Genomic DNA, 25,330 nt, shown 5'->3' with positions numbered 1-25,330 from the left:
CATGGTATTTTAGGGTTTCCTTGTGGGCATGTGTTTGGATTAAATCAATGACAGCTCATCGCTGCTTCTACTGAAGTCTAACAGGCCCTAGACCAGGGGCTCCCAACCTGGGGTCCACAGACCCCTCAGTTAATGGTAGGGGGTCTATAGCATGAAAAGGTTGGGAACCCCCGCCCTAAGCATGCTGCTTACAGGACACAGCTAAGTGTAGAGGCTGGTTCGATAGCTGTTCCCAAACTATCCACACTCACTCTCTAACCCAGTAAATTAAGGAGAGATGTTACCATTATGGACAACCTCGAATATTTATTGTATTTTATTTATTTAGAGATACAGTGAGGAGCATGCCCTTCCAGCCCAACGAGCTGCCCTGCGCAGCGACCCACCTATGTAACACAGACAATTTACAATGACCAATTAACCTGCTAACTGCTGCGTCTTTGGACTGAGGGAGGAAACCCACATGGGGGACTTGATAGAGGTATTTAAAATAATGAGGGGGATAGATCGAGTTGACGTGGATAGGCTTTTTCCATTGAGAGTAGGGGAGATTCAAACAAGAGGACATGATTTGAGAATTGGGGGCAGAAGTTTAAGGGTAGCACGAGGGGGAATTTCTTTACTCAGTGGTAGCTGTGTGGAACGAGCTTCCAGTAGGAGTGGTAGAGGCAGGTTCGGTATTGTCATTTAAAGTAAAATTGGATAGGTATATGGACAGGAAAGGAATGGAGGGTTATGGGCTGAGTGCGGGCCACTGGGACTAGGTGAGAGTAAGTGTTCGGCACGGACTATAAGGGCCGAGATGGTCTGTTTCCGTGCTGTAATTGTTATATGGTTATATGGTCACGGAGAACATACGAGCTCCTTACAGATGGTGCTGGAATTGAACTTCCAACCTTGATGCCCCGAGACATAATAGTGTCGCACTACCTTGCTGCCAGATATCCAGCTGTTGGCACCAAGTTGAAAGAAAATCGAAACAGCAACATGGGTGAAAGGTGAAAAGTTTAAGGGGAGCATGAGGGGAAACTTCTTCATTCAGAGGGTTGTGAGAGTGTGGAACGAGTGGTGCATGTGAGCTCGATTTCAACGTTTAAGAGAAGTTTGGAAAGGTACATGGATGGTAGCAGTATGGAGAGCTATGGTCCAGTTGCAGGTCAATGGAATAGGCAGTTTAAATGGTTCAGCATGGACTAGATGGGCTGAAGGGCCTGTTTCTGCGCCGTACTTTTCTACAACTCCATGGAATTTTATTCCTTGCATTCGGGTGTTTCTGCACTATTCCCTGGGGATCGTGCGCACTTCCAGAGCCATCACTGTTAACACTCGTCTGCCTCCTCCTTTTCCTCTCCGAACACGAGATTCTGCTGCACTCGAGAGCAACACACACAAACAAAATGCTGGCAGTGGGGGGGAAAGGAAAGAAGCCAGAATCTCTAAATAAATCTTTAAAAAGAAACGGTCGATGATTTGGGCCGAGACCCTTCACCAGTCTTGATGAAATGTCGACTGTTTACTCATTTTCAGAGATGCTGCCTGACCTGTTGAGTTCCTCCAGCGTTTTATGTGTGAACAGTTCCCCAACTCTAGGTCAGGGGCTCCATGGAGACCTTGCTTAATGGCATTAGTCCATGGCATAAAACAGATCGGGAAACCCTGCCCTAAGGGTGTTTTTAATCCATTTTTATCTCTTGTTTAGATTCTACAAAACACATTAGAATACTACTCTGCATAAAGACACTCAAGTTAATTCAACATTGGGTCTCTTAATTCTATTTTCTAGAATGATTAATTGCATGGGAGGCTGAGGGAGATCTGATGGAGGTTTACAAGAAGATGAGAGGCATAGATAGAGTGGACAGAGAGTATCTGTTTCCCAGGGCTGAAATGTCTAATACCAGAGGGCATGCATTGAAGGTGAGAGGGGGTAGGTTCAAAGGAGATGTGAGGGGCAAATTGTTTTTACACAGAGTGCTGGGTGCCTGGAATGAGCTGCCTAGGGTGGTGGTAGAGGCAGATACCTTTGGGACTTTTAAGAGATGTTTAGATAGGTACATGAATGTGAGGAAAATGGAAAGATATGGATGTTGTGAAGGAGGAAAAGATCAGTTACACTAACTTAACTGTTTCAGCACAACATTGTGGGCTGAAGGGCCTGTTCCTGTTCTATGTTCTGTGAGGGACTTTGCTAGGAGGAAGTGAATGCATGTTTAGGGGAGTCTGTGAGCTAAGGTTGTGGGTAGTTGATGGGTTTGATACTTGGTAAAGAAATCAAATGCAAAAAGATAAAGTGTTGGAAGAACTAAAGAGGTTGGGGAGTATCTGCAAAAGAAGGAATTTGACTTAATGTTTCCAGCTGAAGACTCATCGTCAGAACCAATGAATGGTGAGATGTTAGCTCTAGTTCCCACTCTGCAGATGCCAACTGACCTGCATTTTGTATATTCCATCTGCAATTTTCAGAGACACCAACATTCTCAATGGGAAACTTCAATCTGGGAGAATGAAGAACCATATATATTTTGCTCATCACAATTCCACCTTTGGGTCTAATTTAACATAGCAGAAGGTTGTATCCTGACTCTCCACACGCCTTAGCCAATCTTACAGCTGGAATCTGAATTTCTCTGCATCCGCACCCCTTCTCCATTCCCAGCCTGAGTCAGCTTTGAAACTGCTCCTACATCTGCGCTTGGGCAAGAGTGTACAAAGGTGGTAGGTTTTAGAAGAGGCCAAGGAGGTTGAAGGGACTTCAATAAAAGCAGAAACTACACATGGCAGAGTCCCAAGTGTAGTAATTCTTTTGCTAACCAGTAGCAACGACAGACTGCGGGATTTCTAATGCAGGTGTCCCTCTACAACTGCCCACTTCTCTAATCTCCCAATGTCTAACGATCACGTTTGACCCAGGCCCCGCAAAAAGAATGAGCATCTCCACTCTAGATTTACAGTTAAATATTTTCTTCTGAGAGTTTCAAATAATTTGCAATAGTCCTTGTAATCTTATCTACTTAGCCTTCCACTGTGTTAAAGGTGAACAAACAGTTGATCTGAACGCAGCCACTCTTTGGCCTGGCATCTGTCTCCATTGTTGGCAGGTCGTTCTCTGGCCTTCATTTCCTTCGGGGCTGGGACTGGCTGTTCTGTACTTTCTGTTGCTGTTGCTGTTTGACTTGGGCCAATATTTCCCTGATCTTCCTCTGTGCGAGCTGAGAGCAAAAACAGGTGACCTTCAGTAATTCAAAGTGGAAGTAAATTTATTATCAAACTACGTGTATACCACATTGAGATTCATTTTCCTACAAGCATTTACAGGAAAATAAAGAAATACAATAGAATTTATCAAAAACTAGACATATATAAGACTGACAAACAACCAATGTGCAAAAGAAGACAAATTGTGAAAAAGTATATATTAGGTAATGAGTTGTAGAGTTCTTGAAAAAATATATATGCACTCGCAGTGGTACACCTGGACACCTGCCTCGTTAATGCAAATATCTGATCGGCCAATCATGTGGCAGCAACTCAATGCATAAAATCATGCAGACATTGTCAAGAGGTTCAGTTGTTCAGACCAAACATCAGAATGGGGAAAGAAATGTGATCTAAGTGATTTTGATTGTGGAATGATTGCTGGTGTCAAGAGGAAATTATAGGCCGATTAGTCTGACCTCAGTGGTTCGGAAGATTTTGGAGTCAATTCTTAAGGATGAGGTCTCAAAGTACTTGGAGACACATGATAAAATAGGCCATAGTCAGCATTGTTTCCTTAAGGCAAAATCTTACCTGACAAGTCTGTTGGAATTCTTTGAAGAAATAGTAAGCAGGATAGGCAAAGGAGAATTAGTTGACGTGCGCTTGGATTTTCGGAAGGCCTTTAACAAGGTGCTGCACATGAGGCTGCTTAACAATTAAAGAGCCCAAGTTATTACAGGAATGATAGTAACATGGGTAGAGCATTGGCTAATCGGCAGGAGGCAAAGAGTGGGAATAAAGGGGGCCTTTTCTGGTTGGCTGCCGGTGACTAGTGGGGTTCCATAGGGGTCTGTGCTGGGACCGATCCGTTTTACATTATATGCCAGTCATTTGGATGATGGAATTGATGGCTTAGTGACCAAGTTTGTAGATGATATAAAGATAGGTGGAGGGGCAGGTAGTGTTGAGGAAGTGGAGAGGCTACAGGGGGACTTAAACAGATTAGGAGAATGGGCAAAGAAATGGCAGATGGAATTCAGTGTCGGGAAGTGTATGGTCATGCACTTTGATAAAAGAAATGAAAGGGTTGACTATTTTCTAAATGGAGTGAAAATACAAAAAGTTGAGATGCAGTGGGACTTGGGAGACCTTGTGCAGGATTCCCTAATGGTTAATTTGCAGGTTGAGTCTTTGGCGAGGAAGGCAAATTCGATGTTAACATTCAATTAGACAGGACTAGAATATAAAAACAAGGATGTAATGATGAAGCTTTATAATGCACTGGCGAGCCAGTTTTCAGGCCCTTATCTAAGAAAGAATGTGCTGACATTGGAGAGGGTTCAAAGGAGGTTCATGAAAATAACTCTGGGATTGAAAGGAATGTCTGATGGCTCTGGGCCTGTACTCCCTGGAATTCAGAAGAATGAGAGGGGATCTCATTGAAACCTATCAAATGTTGAAAGGCCTCGATAGAGTAGATTCGGAGGGGATGTTTCCTTTGGTTGGGGTATCTAAGATCAGTGGTCACCATAAGACCACAAGATATAGGAGCAGAATTAGGCTATCTGCTCCACCATTTCATCATGGCTGATCCAATTTTCCTCTCAGCTCCAATCTCCTGCCTTCTCTCCGTATCCCTTCATGCCTTGACCAATCAAGAATCTATCAATCTCTGCCTTAAATATACATAAAGACTTGGCTTCCACAGATGCCTGTGGCAAAGAATTTCAGATTCAGTATCCTCTGGCTAAAGAAATCTCCATTCTAAAAGCACATCATTCTATTCTGAGGCTCAACACACTTTAAATTAATTTTTGTTTTGGATGTTACATCATTATGTGCCGGTCACCAGAATTGAACTCTGAACTCTGATGCTCCGAGCTGTAAAATTGTCATGCTAATCTCTACAGAGAACATGGCTGATCTTACTGTAACTTCTGCATTGGCCCCCTCTGGTGCACAGGGTCGCCAGAGGCTGTCATCAGTTGTAAACTTAGCCAGCTCCATCACAGGCACAACCCACCGGCCTGGATGTCTTCTTAAGCTTTTGTGTCTTCTGTCCATTGGGAGAGGGGGAGGAGAGAGAATGAGCAAGGTGGCAGGGGGCCTTGATAATGCTGGCTGCAGTGGGATGTGTAGACGGAGGAGACTGGACGCTGGTTTCCATGCAGGTTGTTAATGCAATTTCACTGTGTGTTTCACGAGGTTAATTCCTGGGATGTCTGGACTGTCTTATGCAGAGAGGTTAGAGAGACTGGACTTGTACACGCTGGAATTAAGGAGATTGAGAGGGGATCTGTTTGAAACATATAAGATTATTAAGGGATTGGACAAGATAGAGGCAGGAAATATGTTCCAGATGCTGGGAGAGTCCAGTACCAGAGGGCATGGTTTGAGAATAAGGAGTAGGTCATTTAGGACAGAGTTAAGGAAAAACTTCTTCTCCCATAGAGTTGTGGGGGTCTGGAGTGCACTGCCTCGGAAGGTAGTGGAGGCCAATTCTCTGGATGCTTTCAAGAAGGAGCTAGATAGGTATCTTATGGATAGGGGAATCAAGGGATATGGGGACAAGGCAGGAACCGGGTATTGATAGTAATTGATCAGCCATGATCTCAAAATGGCGGTGCAGGCTCGAAGGGCCGAATGGTCTACTTCTGCACCTATTGTCTATTGTCTATTGATGAATACATCTGAATGTATTATGGTTCCCCCCTCCCCCATCTTGATAATGGCTGACGTCACCCGTCTTGTAAAGACACTGCCCAGAAGAAGGAAATGACAAACCATTTCTGTGGAAAAATTTGCCAGGAACAATCATGGTCATGGGAAGATTGTGATCACTTTCGTCATATGACATGGCACATAATGATGATGTCATATAACAATGCATATTGATGATGACAGTGATGGTATAGTGTTAGTTACAGGAGGCAGACAAATCAAGTGCAAAGATTCTGGCGAGGTAGATTGAGAGATCAAGATCTCATCTTTAGCATTTGAGACTTCTAGCAGGAGAGAAGTTGTCCTTGACCCGGCTGAGCAGGTGCTACACCTTGCCCGAGGGTGACCTGCAGGCTAGCGGAGGGAAAGAGCGCCTTACACCTCCTTTGGCAGAGTGCATCTCCATCCCACCACACAGTCCTACACATCATTACAATAAATTTTCCAGTGAACCGAATAAGATTAAAGGGATGCAAAAGATTCTGCAGATGCTGGAAATTCAGAGCAACACACACACACACAACATGCTGGAGCAGCTCAGAAGGCCAGGCAGTATTTACAGACAGAAATAAATAAACAGTTGACGTTTCAGTCAATGAAGGGTCTTGGCCCAATATGCCGATTGTCCATTTCCCTACCTGACCTCAGCATTTTGCATGTGTTGCTCAAGTTTAAAGAGAGTGTGGTAACGAGGTCCCAGCGAAGGTGGCAAACATTGCTTGTGAGCTGTTTATTGGAGTTTTAAGGCAATAATTACATTCATAAGAAACTTGGTGTTATATGAAGTCATGCTCGAGCCGGATAGACTATAGTCACTCAAAAGCACAGAGTTAAACAGGTTTTCCCAATCACACTATAACCAATAGGAAAGATTGAAAGAGCACACAGAAATTTTACAGGGATGCTGCTGGGGCTCGAGGACCTGAGCTACAGGGAAAGGTTAAATCAATTAGGACTGGAGCATATTCCCTGCTTCCTGGGAGCATAGCAGAATGAGGGGAGATTTGATAGAGGTATACAAAATTATAAGGTGACGGGGTTGGAGATACGTCTCTACCAATGGAGACGTAAGCCGCTCCTTCCCTCCGCGGGCCAGGGTCACGTGTAACCGTGGGAGCAGGTGGTGGACGGTCGTTTGAGCAGCCGGTGCAGATCACAAGTCCTGGTTATGTGACCACTGACACCAGGCAGACAATCTCTGATAATAGCTGGGGGTCACGCATCTTGTAAAGTCACTGCCCAGAAGAAGGCAATGGCAAACCAGTTCTGTAGGAAAACTTGCCAAGAACAATCATGGTCACGGAAAGACCGTGATCGTCCACGTCACAAACGAACACGTCACAAACAAACAAACAAACCGGTATTTAGCTCAGCAATAACTTTATAAACTTCGAGGTCAACTAGTTTCTCTGATAAAAAGAGTTCACATGAAGTCCAGTCACTGAAAACTTATCACCCTGTGTTATTAGGACTGCCTCGGTGCAGTGATCACAATTGTTTTGGACGAGGTACAGAATCAGGAAGAAGTATCTGAACCTTCACTGGCTCTCCCTCGGCTTCGCTCCGTTGTCTTGGCCAGTTCAAAGACTCAAAGTACATTGATTATGTAGTAGACATTCGCAATGAAACACCATGTAATACCCATTGCGCAAAAAAAAGAACAAATCATGCCAATGACAAAAATGGAGCAAAAAAACCCCACAGAAAATAAAACCTGAAACCACATTGGAACAATCTAGAAATGCTGAGTTTCACTGCCACCACATCAGGCTGTGGACATCCCAGACCAGGGTGGCCCTGGCCCTGGCACTGGGGAAGTTTGGGCGAGGGGGTTGAGTAGGTGGAAGGCACCCGGCTTGCAGTGACGAGCCAGAACCCCCTGATGATGCCACCCCCCCGCCCGCGCCCCAGACAGGTGACCAGTTACCTGACTGGCGTAGAAGTGACCGATGATCTTCACAACCACTTGGTCATTCTCGTCGGGTACCTGGTCTCGGGGAACCACCACCTCCGCACTCGATAGGTTCTGCAACTCGTTCACCTGCAACACAGAAGCACAGTGATCATGGGGTGGTGAGACGACAGCCCTTGTGATGATCGTGCTGGCACCTTCTCCACTCCAGAGCTAGATCACAAGCGGGGGAAAAACATTCACGAAAGCAACCCCTTGAGCTTGAGGTCAGGGGTGAAAGTGGGTCGGGGCGGCACTGTCCATAGCAGATAGCGCAACCCTTTACAGCACCGGTGACCCGGGTTCAATTCCCACCACTGTCTGTATGTTCACCCTGTAACCACATGGGTCTCCTCCAGGTGCTCTGGCTTTTTCCTGCCTTCCAAAGACGTACGGGTTAGGGTTAGTGAGCTCTGGGCATGCTATGTTGGTGTGAAAAGCTCCAACGGATGCTATCTCGTTGGCTCTTCACTCAACCCTGGAACATCTGATGCATACATCAGGATGCTCTGTCGATTACAGCTTGGCATTTAACACCATCATCCCCTCTAAATTAAACAGTAAACTCCAAGACCAGAGCCTAAATATCTCCTTGTGCGATTAGATCCTGGATTTCCTCACCTGTAGACCTCAGTCAGTTCAGATTGGCAACAACATCTCCTCCACAATCTCCATCAACACACGTGCACCACAGGGATGTGTACAGCCGCCTGCTCTACTCGCTTTACACCTATGACTGTGTGGCTAAGCACAGCTCCAATACCACGTACAAGTTTGCTGTGGTGGGCTGTATCAAAGGGAGTGATGAATCAGCATACAGGAGGGAGACTGAAAACTTGTCTGAGCGGTGTCATAACAACAACCTCTCACTCAATGCCAGTAAGACCAAGGAACCAAGGAGAGGGAAACCAGAGGTCCATGAGCCAGTAGTCATCAGAAGATCAAAGGTGGAGAGGGTCAGTAACTTTAAATTCCTGGGTGTCACTATCTCAGAGGACCTGTCCCAAACCCATCATATAAATATTATTGAGAAGAAAACATGACATCACCTCTACTTCCTCAGGAGATTGTGGAGGCTCAGTACATCATCAAAAACCTTGGCAAACTTCTATAGATGTGTGGTGGAAAGTGTGTTGACTGTCTGCATTACGGCCTGGTATGGGAACACACATGCCTTTGAGCGGAAAATCCTACAAAAGGTTGTGGATTCAGTCCCGTACATCATGGGTAAAACCCTCCCAACCAATGAGCACATCTACATCAAACTCGGTCATAGGAAAGCAGCATCCATCATCAGAGATCCTCACCATCCAGGCCACGCTCTCTTCTCACTGCTACCATCAGGTGGAAGTTACAGGAAAACATATAGACAATAGAAACATAGAAAACCTACAGCACAATACAGGCCTTTCGGCCCACAAAGCTGTGCTGAACATGTCCTTACTTTAGAAATTACCTCCGGTTACCCATAGCCCTCTATTTTTCTAAGCTCCATGTACCTGTCCAGGAGTCCAGGAGGTGGCTGTGGAGTCCAAGTCTTGAGCGGCAAGCTCATTCTCAGTGAGGGCAAGGGAACTGTCCTCAGTCAGAGGGAGGAATTACTGTTGTAGGTTTTGTGAGGCATGCACATATGGCGTGGTGGCGTAATGACGTATGTCATTCACGTACTTTTACATATAACCCATAATAAATTATATAAACGGCAAAGAATGCTTATTCAAACAATATATTTACAATATAACTGAAATATTAAAAACACAACACTGTCCATCAAAGCTGGTTCAACCACAAAGTTCGGGCTGGCTTTGCATTGATTTCCTTGCCCGGGAAGACATCACTAGGGACGATGCTGTCAAGGTACCTGAACTCATCCACCATATTCAATCTTGCTCCCTTGAATGTAATAAAAGGCGGGGCAACAGCAGATTGAGGAGCAGAGTGAAATAGGAATTCCTGCTTTACCAGGCCGGTTTTGAGGCCAAAGTTAGAAAACACAGAAACATAGAAAACCTGTAGCACAATACAGACCCTTCGGCCCACAATGCTGTGCTGAACATGTTCTTATCTGAGAAATTACCTAGGGGTACCCATAGCCCTCTATTTTTCTGAGCTCCATATACCTGTCCAGTAGTCTCTTAAAAGACCCTATCGAATCCGCCTCCATCACCATTGCTGCCGGCCCATTCCACGCACTCACCACTCTGTAAAAAAAACGTACCCCTGACATCTCCTCTGTCCCTACTTCCAAACACCTTAAAACTATGCCCTCTCGTGCTAGCCATTTCAGCCCTGGGAAAAAGCCTCTGACTATCCACACAATCAATGCCTCTCATCATCTTATACACCTCTATCAGATCACCTCTCATCCTCCGTCGCTCCGAGGAGAAAAGGCCGAGTTCACTCAACCTATTCTCATAAGGCATGCTCCCCAATCCAGGCAACATCCTTGTAAATCTCCTCTGCACCCTTTCTATGGCTTCCACATCCTTCCTGTAGTGAGGTGACCAGAACTGAGCACAGTACTCCAAGTGGGGTCTGATCAGGGTCCTATATAGCTGCAACGTTACCTCTCGGCTCCTAAACTCAATCCCACGGTTGATGAAGGCCAATACACTGTATGCCTTCTTAACCATAGAGTCAACCTGCGCAGCAGCTTTGAGTGTCCTATGGACTCGGACCCCAGATCAGCTCTGATCCCTCTGAGCCTCAGGACTCACATCACCAGGTTCAAGAACAGTTACTACCCCTCAACCATCAGGCTCTTGAACAAAAGGGGATAACTACACTCACTTAAGGACTCTGTTATCTTGTTCCCCATGGTAGGGGATTCTAGGACAAGAGGTCGCAACTTCAGGATTGAAGGACGTCCATGTAGAACAGAGATGCGGAGAAATTACTTTACTCAGAGGGTGGTAAATCTATGGAATCTGTTGCCACGAGTGGCTGTGGAGACCAAGTCATTGGGTGTATTTAAGGCAGAGATCGATAGGTTCTTGATTAGCCAGGGCATCAAAGGGTATGGGGAGAAGGCAGGGGAGTGGGGGTAACTGGAAGAATTGGATCAGCCCATGATTGAATGGCGGAGCAGACCCGATGGGCCGAATGGCCTACTTCTGCTCTTATATCTTATGGTTATTTCATGCTCGTTACTTATTGTTATTTATTTAAATCTGCACTTGCACAGTTTGTTTACAGTTTACAGTTACTGTTCTAGAGACTTGCTACGTATGCCCACAGAAAAATGATCTCAGGGCTGTATGTGGTGACATGTATGTACTCTGATAGTAAATTTTACTTTGAACTTTGAATTTGAAGCACTTCCAGGCTGTCCCGACCACACCTTTGGTCTGTGTTGGTCATTGACACAAACTCTATGTTTCGGTATTTCAGTGTCCCGCTGATCTTTAATCTGACCGTTTCTTTCCCTCTCCCAGTGAGACGGTCTATGTGCCTGGTTTTTTCCAACTTGCCCACCATCTGGACTTGAATACACATTACCATCACCGTTCCTTCAATCCAAGAACACCCTGGGCGGGGGCCCACCCAGATTCAAGAAGACCCTTCTCGCTGGCGGTTAAAGATGCTGGCCTGGCCAGAGACACACAGACCCAGGAGTTTTCAGTTTTTCAATGCACACAAAGTTCAGCAAGTCAGGCAGCATCTGTGGAGCTGACAACTGGGCCGAGACCCTTCGTCAACACAAAATGGTTTCATTTTACTCTTGAACACAAGAGGGATTCGGGCTATATTAGTTCTTTTTCTTTGTGACTGTATGCTTTCCTGGAATTGTAGCCATGTGCACCTTGGCCCCAGAGTAATGCCGTTTCAATTGCCGGTATACATGATGATTAAACTTGAGCTTGAACTTACAGTTTTCCCTCCTTTGCCGATTACTCTTCCAGCCGCTGATGCCGCAACTTTGATGTGTGTCTCTAGTTTCACTTCTTCCTTGGGTCCAAAGAAATTCTCCTCCTTCAGCTTCCCATGGATCCGCCCCTGGACCTTTGGGTGGAAATCAAAGGTACATTTAATGTCAGAGAAATGTATACAATATACATCCTGAAATGCTTTTTCTTCACAACCATCCACGAAAACGGAGGAGTGGCCCCACAGAAGGAATGAGAGTTAAACGTTAGAACCCCAAAGCGCCCCCAGCTCCCCCCTCCCACGTGTAAGCGGCAGCAAGCAACGATCCCCCCTCCCCACCTCTGGCATAAAAAACTATCGACATCCACCACCAAGCACTCCAGCGTGAGCAAAGCAACAGCAAAGACACAGACTTGCAGTTACCCCAAAGACTACTCATTTACCCGGTATTCAACATAATAAGGGAGAAAGAAATGCCTCAGTTTCACAGTGAGAGTGGGAGACATAACAAACAACTCGCTGTTAAAAGTCTGTTGTGTCACTTTTTCCGAGCTCTGTGCCCAAAGAACTCGGGTCTCTGGGCACACAGCCAAAGGTTTTCTGGCTCCCATGACATGCCGGTTGTCGGGGCACCGACCTTCGATCCGCCATCTCCAGAGCCCTGAGACTGAGGCGAGTGTGTGAGTGTGAGAACTAGAGAAAGAAAGAGAGTGTGAAAGGGAGAGAGACAGTGAGAGTGAGAAAAGAGGGAGAGAGAGAGAGAAAGAAAGAGAGTATATGTGAGAGAGAGAGGTCAGATAAAGGTTGGAGGGATCTTCAGCAAATGAGAGTTGGAAAAAGGAAGTGGTGTGCCACAGGGATCCGTGCTGGGTCCATTGCTATTTGTCATCTATATCAATGATCTGGATAATAATGTGGTAAATTGGATCAGCAAATTCGCTGATGATACAAAGATTGGAGGTGTAGTGGACAGTGAGGAAGGTTTTCAAAGCTTGCAGAGGGATTTGGACCAGCTGGAAAAATGGGCTGACAAATGGCAGATGGAGTTTAATGTGGACAAGTGTGAGGTATTGCACTTTGGAAGGACAAACCAAGGTAGAACATACAAGGTAAATGGTAGGGCACTGAGGAGTGCAGTAGAACAGAGGGATCTGGGAACACAGATACAAAATTCCCTAAAAGTGGCATCACAGGTAGATAGGATCGTAAAGAGAGCTTTTGGTACATTGGCCTTTATAAATCAAAGTATTGAGTATAAGAGTTGGAATGTTATGATGAGGTTGTATAAGGCATTGGTGAGGCCGAATTTGGAGTATTGTGTGCAGTTTTGGTCACCTAATTACAGGAAGGATATTAATAAGGTTGAAAGAGTGCAGAGAAGGTTTACAAGGATGTTGCCAGGACTTGAGAAACTGAGTTACAGAGAAAGGTTGAATAGGTTAGGACTTTATTCCCTGGAGTGTAGAAGAATGAGGGGAGATTTGATAGAGGTGTATAAAATTATGATGGGTATAGATAGAGTGAATGCAAGCAGGCTTTTTCCACTGAGGCTAAGGGAGAAAAAAAACCAGAGGACATGGGTTAAGGGTGAAGGGGAAAAAGTTTAAAGGGAATATTGGGGGGGGGGGGCTTCTTCACACAGAGGGTGGTGGGAGTGTGGAATGAGCTGCCAGATGAAGTGGTAAATGTGGGCTCACTTTGAACATTTAAGAAAAACTTGGACAGGTACATGGATGAGAGGGGTATGGAAGGATATGGGCCAGGTGCAGGTCAGTGGGACTAGGCAGAAAAATGGTTCGGCACAGCCAAGTAGGGCCAAAAGGCCTGTTTCTGTGCTGTAATGTTCTTTGGTTCTGAGAGAGAGAGAGAGAGAGAGAGAGAGAGAGGAGAAAAAGGAGGAAGATAGTAAGAGAACAGAGAATGAGAATGAGGTAAGAGGAGGTTACGAAGGAGAGAGTGGAGAGGGATGGCGAGCAGGCAAGATATCCCAGCATTGGAACAGGCTCGGGATGAAGTGACCACGCGTTAAACAGATACATCAGTCCAGTGGAGGAGAGGGACATTGGGCCCATTGCCCTGTACTAGCACATTGAAAGAGCTTTATCAGAACACTCAGGAACACGTGATCTTCTGAGGTATTTGTCCATTATCTCATTAAAAAACTCCTAAACCTTGCCTTCAAATCATCCCATCACTTCAACCCAATTGGCCTGGGTTGGGAACTGTCAGCTTAAAGAACAGACAACTGAGTCTTAAAACAAAGACAGGTAATTGTACAGCACAGTACAAACCCTTTAGCCAATGATACTGTGCTGACCTTTTAACCTAATACAGGGGTTCCCAACCTGGGGCCCACAGACCCCTTACTGAAACGTATTGGTCCATGGGATATAGCGGTGTTGAGAACCCCTGAGCTAACCTTTCCCTCCTTTCATCCACGCGCCTATCGATGCCTTTAGTGATCTGATATAACACATTCAGTGTCTGTACACCCGCTCGTTACTAATCAGCCAATCATGTGGCAGAGCTCAACGCACAGTCAGGAGGTTCAGTTATTGTTCAGGCCAAACCTCAGAATGGGAGGAATTGTGACCTACGTGACTTTGTCTGTGAAATGATCGTTGGTGCCAGATGGGGTCTTGAGAATCTCAGAAACTGCTGATCTCCTGGGATTTACATGCACAACAATCTCTATAGTGGACAGAGAATGGTGTAAAAACAAAAAAAAAGCCAGTGAGTGGCAGTTCTGTGGGTGAAACGTCTTGTTAATGAGAGAGGTCAGAGGAGAACGGCCGGACTGGTTCAAGCTGACAGGGAGGCGACAGTAACTCAGATAACCACACGTTACAACAGTGGTGTGCAGACGAGCGTCTCTGAACGCATAACATGTCGAATATGGAAATATATGGGCTATGGCAGCAGAAGACCACACCGCATTCCTCTCCTGTACCTAGTGAAGTGGCTACTGACTGTATACTTGGCAAGAACAGAGCATCTGTAAACTAGTTCCCAGCCCGCAAGTGTAATCTTCCCTCCCTCTCCAGGTGGCAGGTGGTGCCTTTTACCTTAAACTGGGCCTCAGGGAGCCCCGTGATGATCACCATGCGCTGTTTTGTGTCCGGGCTTTCCGCAGGAGCAATCTGCAAGAGAAACATCGGAACGTTACACCTGCTGTGAGGAGGGAAAGAGAGTGTGTCACCAACAACGTAATCACACACAGACTCTCACCCACACGATTCTGCAGATGCTGGAATCTTCAGCAAGACATCCGTAGTCGGGTGTTGGGCAGGCCTCTTCCAACTCTCCCCTTCCTGCTGCTCACTGCATCCCCTCCCATGCACCACCCTTCCCCCTCACTTGGTCTCGCCTATGACCAGCTTGTCCCCCAACCTTCTTATGCTGGCTTCTTCCCCCTTACTCTCCAGTGCTGAGGAAGCATCTCGGCTCGAAATGTCGATTGTTTATTCCCCTGCATAGATGCAGCCTGACCTGCTGAGTTTCCCCTGTGAGTGTTCCTCAAGATTTCCAGCATCTGCAGAATCTTTTGTGTTTAGATAGATACTTTATTCATCCCAAAGGAAATGACAGTGTCACGGTTGCATTACAAGTGCACAGATATCAATATTAGAAGAGAAGTAGAAAGAATAAAAAATAAGTTACCACAAGCACTCTGACAGGAGGGGGTCATCCCTTCCCCGTCTACAGGTTGACTCATTATGGAGCCTAATGTCCGAGGGTAAGAGTGACCTCATTTCACGCTCTTTGGAGCAGCGCAGTTGTCTCAGTCTGTTACTGAAAGTGCCCCTCCATTCGGCCAAGGTGGCACGCAGAGGGTGAGAGACATTGTCCAGAATTGCCAGTGTTTTCCGGAGGGTCCTTTGTTCTACCACAGCCTCCAGTGTGTCCAGTTTGACTCCTGTAACAGAGCCAGCCTTTCTAATCAGTTTATTGAGCCTGTTGGCATCACCCGTGTTGATGCCATTGCCCCAGCTCACCACCGCTTGGGAGATTGTCCTGGGGACAACAGACCGGTAGAACGTGTGAAGGAGAGGCCTGCACATTCCAAAGGGCCTCAGTCTCCTCGGGGAGTAGAGGCAACTCTGGCCCTTCTTGTACACGGCCTCTGTGTTGGTGCTCCACTCAAGTCTGTCATCCAGGTGCCCCCCCCAGGTACCTGTAGGTCCTCACCACATCCACGTCCTCACCATCAATAGTAACAGGGAGCAGTCTTGCTAAAGTCCATCACCATCTCCTCTGTCTTACTGATGCTGAGCTGCGGATGATTCAGCTTGCACCGTTTGACAAAGTCCTCCACCAGGGCCCTGTATTCACCTCCCGTCCTCCCCTTACACACCCAGTCATCAGGGAATTTCTGCAGATGACATGACTCAGTGTTGTATCTAAAGTCCGAGGTATAGGGGGTGAACAGGAAGGGAGCCAATACAGTCCCCTGTGGGGCCCCAGTGCTGCTTATAGCTGTGTCTGACACACAGCTCTGAAGCCAGACAAACTGTGGTCTGCCAGTCAGGTAGCCCATTATCCAGGATACAATGGAAGTGCTAATCTGCATTGAACGGAACTTTTCCCTCAGCAATGAGAGCTGTATGGTATTGAAGGCACTTGAGAAATAAAAAAACATTATCCTCCCAGGGCTGCCCTGGTTATCCAAATGGGAGTGGGCTCTGTTCAGCAGGTAGGTAACAGCAACGTCAACTCCAATGTGCTCCTGGTAGGCAAACTGCAGGGGATCGAGGGCTGATCTGACCAGAGGTTGGAGGTGAGCCAGGACCAGCCTCTCTAGGGTCTTCATGATGCGTGAGGACAGGGCCACTGGACGGTAGTCATTCAAGACTTTTGGTTGACTCTTCTTGGGTACTGGGACCACACGTGTTTTCCACACAGTCGGGACCGTTTCCAAGCTGAGACTCAGATTGAAAATGTGCTGGAGAACTCCACACGGCTGCTCAGCACACTCCCTCAGGATCCTGGGGTTCACACCGTTGGTCCCATTGCTTTGCCATCTCCGAGTTGCCGTATCCACAAATTTTACCAAGTGGGTATGGCCAGATTTCAATTAAGAGCTGGGATCCTGGAAATGTCCACCCCTCTGTCTAGTGGGATACATGGACCAACCTTTGTCGTACACCACACCCTGGCTCAGAGCAGGCTCTGCTGAGATGCTTTTACTCAACAGGCCACCAGGGGGAGAGCAAGGACCATGGGATCTTCACCTGTTGAGCTAGTTGACCAAGGAACAAGATGCTTGCAGGCCTTGGCTGAGGCATAAATGCCAGCAAGGAGCAGAATCTCAATGAACTGATGGAAGATCATGAGAGGGTGGTGGTGGGGGGTGGGGGGGGGGGGTGGTAGATAGGGTCATGAATACGTGAGACTTTGCAGATGCTGGAAATCCAGAGTAACACACATAAAATTCTGGAGGAACTCAGCAGGCCAGGCAGCAGGAGGAATAAAGGGTCAACATTTTGAGATGAGACCCTTTGTTTTTTGTGTGCAACCTCTAAGTGCTTTGCAAAGCCCTCCAGGTTTGCATGGCTCATTTCCAGGCTGTGCATCAAATAAGCCTTCACAGGGGTATCTCTGTATTTACAGGTGCAGTCTTTTGTCTTCTTAAGCCCTTTTATTTCAATTCACTTAAGAATTTTTGATAACTTTCTCAATAATAGAAACAGGCTCATCAAGAGACCTTTGACACAACCAAGGTCATTCATGGTCCCTCTGCCATCTGAGGAAAACCTATATGTGTACCGTGGAGAACATTCTAACAGGATGCCTGATTAACTAGTTGGTTGGGGGCCACATCACAGGATCAGAAAAAGATAGAGGTAAAATCAGCTGGCTCCATCATGGGCACTACTCTTCCCAGCATCCAGGACACCTTCGATAGGCCTGAAGGTGGTGAGGCATCCATCATAAGGAGCCCCACCACCCAGGACTAATTTAAAAGTAAATTTTTATCATCGAAGTATGTATCAGTGCCTATGAAAAGTATTCACCTCCCTTCTCGCCTTTTAGTTGCACTTTAACCCCACCCTATTCATATATGGTCATCCAGTAAGGAGTGGGGGCATGGACAGATGAGGATGTCAATCGACAATAGGTGCAGAAGTAGACCATTCGGCCCTTCGAGCCTGCACTGCCATTTTGAGATCATGGCTGATCAATTCCTATCAATACCCAGATCCTGCCTTGTCCCCATATCCCTTGATTCCCCTATCCATAAGATACCTATCTAGCTCCTTCTTGAAAGCATCCAGAGAATTGGCCTCCACTGCCTTCCGAGGCAGTGCATTCCAGACCCCCACAACTCTCTGGGAGAAGAAGTTTTTCCTTAACTCTGTCCTAAATGACCTACTCCTTATTCTCAAACCATACCCTCTGGTACTGGACTCTCCCAGCATCTGGAACATATTTCCTGCCTCTATCTTGTCCAATCCCTTAATAATCTGATATGTTTCAATCAGATCCCCTCTCAATCTCCTTAATTCCAGTGTGTACAAGCCCAGTCTCTCTAACCTCTCTGCGTAAGACAGTCCAGACATCCCAGGAATTAACCTCGTGAATCTACGCTGCACTTCCTCTACAGCCAGGATGTCCTTCCTTAACCCTGGAGACCAAAACTGTACACAATACTCCGGTGTGGTCTCACCAGGGCTCTGTACAAATGCAAGAGGATTTCCTTGCTCTTGTACTCAATTCCCTTTGTAATAAAGGCCACCATTCCATTAGCCTTCTTCACTGCCTGCTGCACTTGCTCATTCACCTTCAGTGACTGATGAACAAGGACTCCTAGATCTCTTTGTATTTCTCCCTTACCTAACTCTACACCATTCAGATAATAATCTGCCTTCCTGTTCTTACTCCCAAAGTGGATAACCTCACACTTATTCACATTAAACGTCATCTGCCAAGTATCTGCCCACTCACCCAGCCTATCCAAGTCACCCTGAATTCTCCTAACATCCTCATCACATGTCACACTGCCACCCAGTTTAGTATCATCAGCAAATTTGCTGATGTTATTTTCAATGCCTTCATCCAAATCGTTGACATAAATTGTAAACAGCTGTGGTCCCAATACCGAGCCCTGTGGCACCCCACTAGTCACCACCTGCCATTCCGAGAAACACCCATTCACCGCTACCCTTTGCTTTCTATCTGCCAACCAGTTTTCTATTCATGTCAATGTCTTCCCCCCGATGCCCTGAGCTTTGATTTTACCCACCAATCTGCTATGTGGGACCTTATCAAATGCCTTCTGAAAATCGAGGTACACTACATCCACTGGATCTCCCCCGTCTAACTTCCTGGTTACATCCTCGAAAAACTCCAACAGATTAGTCAAGCATGATTTACCCTTGGTAAATCCATGCTGGCTCGGCCCAATCCTATCACTGCTATCTAGATATGCCACTATTTCATCCTTAATAATGGACTCTAGCATCTTCCCCACCATCGATGTCAGGCTGACAGGTCAATAGTTCTCTGTTTTCTCCCTCCCTCCTTTCTTAAAAAGTGGGATAACATTAGCTGTTCTCCAATCCTCAGGAACTGATCCTGAATCTAAGGAACATTGGAAAATGATTACCAATGCATCCGCAATTTCCAGGGCCACCTCCTTTAGTACCCTAGGATGCAGACCATCTGGACCTGGGGATTTGTCAGCCTTCAGTCCCATCAGTCTTCTCATCACTGTTTCCTTCCGAATGTCAATCTGTTTCATTTCCTCTGTTACCCTATGTCCTTGGCCCATCCATACATCTGGGAGATTGCTTGTGTCTTCCTTAGTGAAAACAGATCTAAAGTACTCATTAAATTCTTCTGCCATTTCTCTGTTCCCCATAACAATTTCACCCAATTCATTCTTCAAGGGCCCAACATTGTTCTTAACTATCTTCTTTCTCTTCACATACCTAAATTTGCTATCTTCCTTTATATTCCTGGCTAGCTTGCGTTCGTACCTCATTTTTTCTCCCCATATTGTCTTTTTAGTTAAGTTCTGTTGTTCCTTAAAAACTTCCCAATCATCTGTCCTCCCACTCACCTTAGCTCTGTCATACTTCCTTTTTTTTAATACTATGCAATCTCTGACTTCCTTTGTCAACCACTGTGGCCCCTTTCCCCCCTTTGAATCCTTCCTTCTCTGGGGGATGAACTGATCTTGCACCTTGTGCATTATTCCCAAGAATACCTGCCATTGCTGTTCCACTGTCTTTTCTGCTAGGCTATCCGTCCAGTTAACTTTGGCCAGCTCCTCCCTCATGGCTCCATAGTTTCCCCTGTTCATCTGCAACACTGACACCTCCGAGCTGCCCTTATCCTTCTCAAATTGCAGATAAAAGCTTATCATATTGTGATCACTACCTCCTAATGGCTCCTTTACTGCGAGATCGCTTATCAAATCCTGTTCATTACATAACACTAAATCCAGAATAGTCTTGTCCCTGGTCGGCTCTCGTACAAGCTGTTCCAAGAATGCATCCCGTAGGCACTCTACAAACTCCCTATCCTGTGGTCCAGCACCAACCTGATTCTCCCAGTTCACCTGCATGTTGAAATCCCCCATAACTACTGCGACATTACCTTTGCCACATGCCAATGTTAACTCCCTATTCAACTTGCACCCAATATCCATGCTACTGTTTGGTGGCCTGTAGACAACACCCATTTGGGTCCTTTTGCCCTTACTGTTCCTCAGTTCTATCCACACAGACTCTACTTCTCTTGACCCTATGGCCCCCCTTGCAAAGGACTGAATCTCATTCCTCACCAACAGGGCCACCCCACCCCCTCTGCCCACATTTCTGTCCCTACGATAGCACGTATACCCTTGTACATTCATTTCCCAGGTCTGATCTCCCTGCAGCCATGTCTCCGTTATCCCAACAACATCATAGTTACCCATTCGCACCTGAGCTTCAAGCTCATCCGCCTTATTTCTGACACTTCGTGCATTCAGATATAGAATTTTTAGCCCATTTCTCCTCTCTCTGTTTGAATCGCTGCCTATTGTGCTTAACCCAGCTCCCTGAACTCCCATCGGGCTATACGTCCCTAGAATTTTGTTGTCCTTCCTAAATTTACTTATTCTTTCAACACATTTAACCCCATGTTCCGTCAGACCATCCCTCTGTACATGTGTCCTCCTTATCACTTGTTCCGCCTCACCTTTCTCTACTACACACTTAATATTCCGGAACCGAGTAGTCCCCACCTGTCCTTTATTCTTCCTCTCGCTATCCTCTCTCACATTCTGGATCCCCGCCCCCTGCAAATTTAGTTTAAACCCCCCTGAGCAGCACTAGCTAACTTCCCTGCAAGAATGTTAGTACCGCTCCAGTTCAGGTGTAAACCGTCCCTACGGAACAGATCCCACCTTCCCTGGAACAAAGCCCAATTATCTAAAAACTTGAAGCCCTCCCTCCTGCACCATCCTCTCAGCCACGTATTAATCTTTATAATCCTTCTGTTCCTTGCCTCACTCGCACGTGGAACAGGTAGCAATCCTGAGATTGTTACCCTGGAGGTCCTGCTCTTCAGCTTCGCACCTAACTCCCTGAACTCCCTACGCAGGACCCCCTCACTCATCCTACCCACGTCATTGGTCCCTACATGGACCACAACATCTGGTCCTTGTTAACTTGCTGCTGGGGCTGGCGAAATCAGCCATCCGTGGGTCTTGGAAACAGGTGGCGAAGGATCTGCCCAGGCAGACTGCCTGGCAATGTTTAGGGGGTATGTTCGTGCTCGGGTAAATATTGAAAAGGAACACACACAGTCCACGGCGACCTTAGAGGCGTTCCGGGACCATTGGGCTCCGCGGGGTGTAAATGCCATCGTTGATAGAGATGGGAACATTTTGGTTTAATGTGTATTGTAGTGAAGTAATTGTGTTAGTCACTGTTCTGTATACATTGTATAGCACCGATATTTGTAATAAAGGAATTTTGTAAAAAAAATTGGCTTTCATGTTTTATTGTTTTACAACATTGAATCACAGTGACTTGATTCGTTCTTTTTTACATTGATCAACAGAAAAAAGACTTTTGTGTCAAAGTGAAAACAGATTAATTACAAATATAAAACATAAAGTAATTGATTGCATAATTACTCACCCCTTCAAGTCAGTATTCAGTAGATGCATTTTTGTTAGCAATTACAGCCTTGAGCCGATGAGCTGCCGGTGATGGTGGTGGAGGCGGATACGATAGGGTCTTTAAGAGACTCCTGGACTGGTACATAGAGCTTAGAAAAATAGAGGGCTATGGGTAACCCTAGGTAATTTCTAAGGTAAGGATTTATTCGGCACAGCTTTGTGGGCCGAAGGGCCTGTATTGTGCTGTAGGTTTTCTTTGTTTCTATGAGTCTGTGTGGACAGGTCTCTATCAGCTTTGCACATCTGGACACTGCAAGCTTTCTCCATTCTTCTTTACAAAACTGCTCAAGCTCTGTCAGATTGCATGGGTATTGTGAGTGAACAGCCCTTTTCAAGTCCAGCCACAAATTCTCAGTTGGATTGAGGTCTGGACTCTGACTTGGCCGCTCCAGGACATTAACTTTGTTGTTTTTAAGCCATTCCTGTGTAGCTTTGGCTTTATGCTCGGGGTCATTGTCTTGCTGGAAAACAAATCTTCTCCCAAGTCACAGTTCTCTTTCAGACTGCATCAAATTTTCCTTCAGGATTTCCCTGTATTTTGCTGCATTCATTATACCCTCAACCTTCACAAGCCTTCCAGTGAAGCATCCCCACAGCGTGATGCAGCCACCACCATGCTTCACGGTAGGGATGGTGTGTTTTTGATGATGTGCGGTGTTTGCTTAAATGAAACGTAGCATTTAGTCTGATAGCCAAAAAGCTCAATTGTGGTTTCAACAAACCATAGAACTTTCTTCCAGCTGACTTTGGAGTCTCCCACATGCCTTCTAGGAAACTCTAGCCAAAATTTTAAATGAGTTTTTTTTTAAACAGTGGCTTTCTCTTTGCCACTCTCCCATAAAGCTGTGACTGGTGAAGCACCCGGGTAACAGTTGTTGTATGTGCAGTCTCTCCCATCTCAGCCACTGGAGCTTGTAACTCCTCCAGAGTTGTCAGAGGTCTCTTGGTGGCCTCCCTCACTCCTCCCCTTCTTGCACAGTCACTCAGTTTTTGAGGACAGCCTGTTCTAGGCAGATTTACAGCTAAACCATATTCTCTCCATTTCTTGATGATTGACTGATGATTGACTACAAGGGATATTCAGTGACTTGGAAATTTTTTTGTTTTCATCTCCTGGCTTGTGCTTTTCAATAACCTTTTCGTGGAGTTGCTTGGAGTGTTCTTTTGTCTCCATGGTGTAGTGTTTGCCAGGATACTGACTTACCAGCAGTTGGACCTTCCAGACACAGGTGTATTTTACTACAATCAATTCAAACACCGTGACTACATACGGTGACCTCCAATTAACTAATGATGTGACTTCTGAAACCAATTGGCTGCACCAGTGATGATTTGGTGTGTTGTATTAAAGGGGATGAATACTAATTTAATCAATTATTTTGTGTTTTATATTTGTAATTAATTTGGATCGCCTTGTAGAGATCTGTTTTCACTTTGACACAAAAGAGTCCTTTTCTGATGATCAGTGTCAAAAAAAAGCCAGATTAAGTCACTGTTAATCAATGTTGTAAGACAATAAAGCATGAAAACTTCCAAGGGTGGGGGGGGGGTGAATACTTTTTATAGTCACTGTATATGTCACCAAATATTACCTTGAGATTCACTTTCTTGCAGACATTCACAATAGAACAAAGAAATACAATAGGATCAATGCAAGGACTGACAAATAGTGCAAATACAAAAGGAAATAATAAGTTCAAAATAAATAAATAAATTGACTTCCGGTTATGGCACGGTGCTGACCAGACATGTATCAGAGCTCCTCTGAAAAGTTTAGAAATTACACAACCAAACAACCTCGAATTACCTGAACAGCTCCAGTTTGTCTGATTGGAAACTGAGTGATAGCCGAAATGCCACCGAAACCAACAAAGCAGACACACAAGTCTTCGAAATTAGACCCCACCTGTAACCAAGCTGCCGACAATGCTAGTGAAGAGGCAACAGACGCTAGCACAGCCGCAGGCCCAGACCGAATCCTAAACTCTATTCAAACAATGAAAGATGACCTTGTGTCGAGATTTGACGGGCTACTAAACGCTATACAAGGAGTACAAGCTGATCTGAAAGCTGTCACAGTGCGCATTACAGAAGCCAAAGATAGAATTAGCACTAATCAAGATGACATCGCCTCTCTGCGTAATCAGAATACGACCATGAAAGCAGCTATGGAGGCGTTAGCGCTTAGAGCGGACGACTTGGAAAATCGTAGCCGCTGTTCTAACCTTCGCCTAGTGGGTCTCCCGGAGAGGGTAGAAGGGGCTGATATGGTCTATTTTTTGGAAAAATGGATCCCTGAGGTGCTTGGTGCTGAAAACTTCCCTGGGCCCCTGCTGATTGAGAGAGCGCACAGAACTGGCAGGGCTAACGAGGTTGAAGCACAGTCGGCTAAGCGACCCAGGGTAGTGATAATGAAGTTCTTAAACTACGCGGACAAGACCTGGGTTATGAATGCTGTCAGGCTGAAAGAACCTGTACTTTTCGACAATCAGAGAATCGTGTTTTTCCCCGACGTCTCTGCCGAATTCCTCAGGTGAAGGAAAATTTTTGATCTAGTGAAGAAAGAGTTAGCCTCTCTCTCCATCCTGGACCTACAGTATGGGATAGCTCACCCTGCGAAACTGCTGGTGACCTACAAAAGAAAACGCCACACTTTTGACAGCGGAGAAACTCGTGCAGGAGCTGAGGGACTACAACTTGGAGGCTGCGAGTAAGTGAGACGGTACAGCAGTTTTTTGACTTTTGCCTGAATAGTGGCACTGTAACTACGACCAGGTTAAATTTGATAAAGACTCTTGGTATAATTTGGTTGTAATATTCTCTACTACTGATAACATTGGGCCTCTGTTCATTATTCATGGATAAAGATGAGAGACTCAATCCCCCACTTCAAACTCTGTTTATGGTGTCAGAACAGGGTTTTACCTATCTGGGTGTTAAAATTACTCCTATTATTGATAAAATTATCCCAACTAATTATAACCCTCTCACAGACTCAGTTATTCAACTTATAAACCGATGGACGAAATTGCCCATGTCTTTGATTGGACGCATAAACATTTTAAAAACGTCAATTTTACCGAAGTTCCTGTACCTTTTCCAACCTATCCCACTTTCTCCTCCATCATCTTTCTTTTATTTATTAAAGAAAATTGTTTCTAATTTCATCTGGAATAATAGACGTCCAAGACTCAGGCTTTCCCCGTTATATCTGCTGTATGATAGAGGCGGCTTACAGCTACCAAATCTTATATGGTATTTCTGGGCGGCCCAAATGAGAGCAGGAGTGTTTTACTTTGTTAAGGATCACTCCCCTACTTGGGTCTCAATGGAATCCCAGTCGATCAATATCCCTCTAGATCTATATATGCATTCAGCAGGTAAGAAAAAAACTGGTCAAACAAACTAAAAATCCTTTC

At 45.7% G+C, this 25,330-nt stretch overlaps 1 protein-coding gene across 1 annotated transcript in view; it reads right to left on the bottom strand.

Annotated features, from left to right (window-relative positions):
* Positions 1-493: 493 nt before the first annotated feature.
* The window catches only part of LOC140741595 (insulin-like growth factor 2 mRNA-binding protein 1), a 123,992-nt gene continuing 99,155 nt past the window's right edge, over positions 494-25,330 (bottom strand). Inside the window, exons 6-9 of the mRNA XM_073071897.1 lie at positions 14,803-14,877; positions 11,741-11,872; positions 7,847-7,960; positions 494-3,209 (exon numbers count right to left, since the gene is read on the bottom strand). Coding sequence (XP_072927998.1) covers positions 3,114-3,209; positions 7,847-7,960; positions 11,741-11,872; positions 14,803-14,877 — 417 coding nt within the window. The 3' untranslated portion in view covers positions 494-3,113. The remainder of the gene's footprint in view (positions 3,210-7,846; positions 7,961-11,740; positions 11,873-14,802; positions 14,878-25,330) is intronic.

This window comes from Hemitrygon akajei, chromosome 18, assembly GCF_048418815.1.
Source record: "Hemitrygon akajei chromosome 18, sHemAka1.3, whole genome shotgun sequence".
Classification (NCBI taxonomy): domain Eukaryota; kingdom Metazoa; phylum Chordata; class Chondrichthyes; order Myliobatiformes; family Dasyatidae; genus Hemitrygon; species Hemitrygon akajei.
This window is presented reverse-complemented; position numbering and strand designations above follow the sequence as displayed.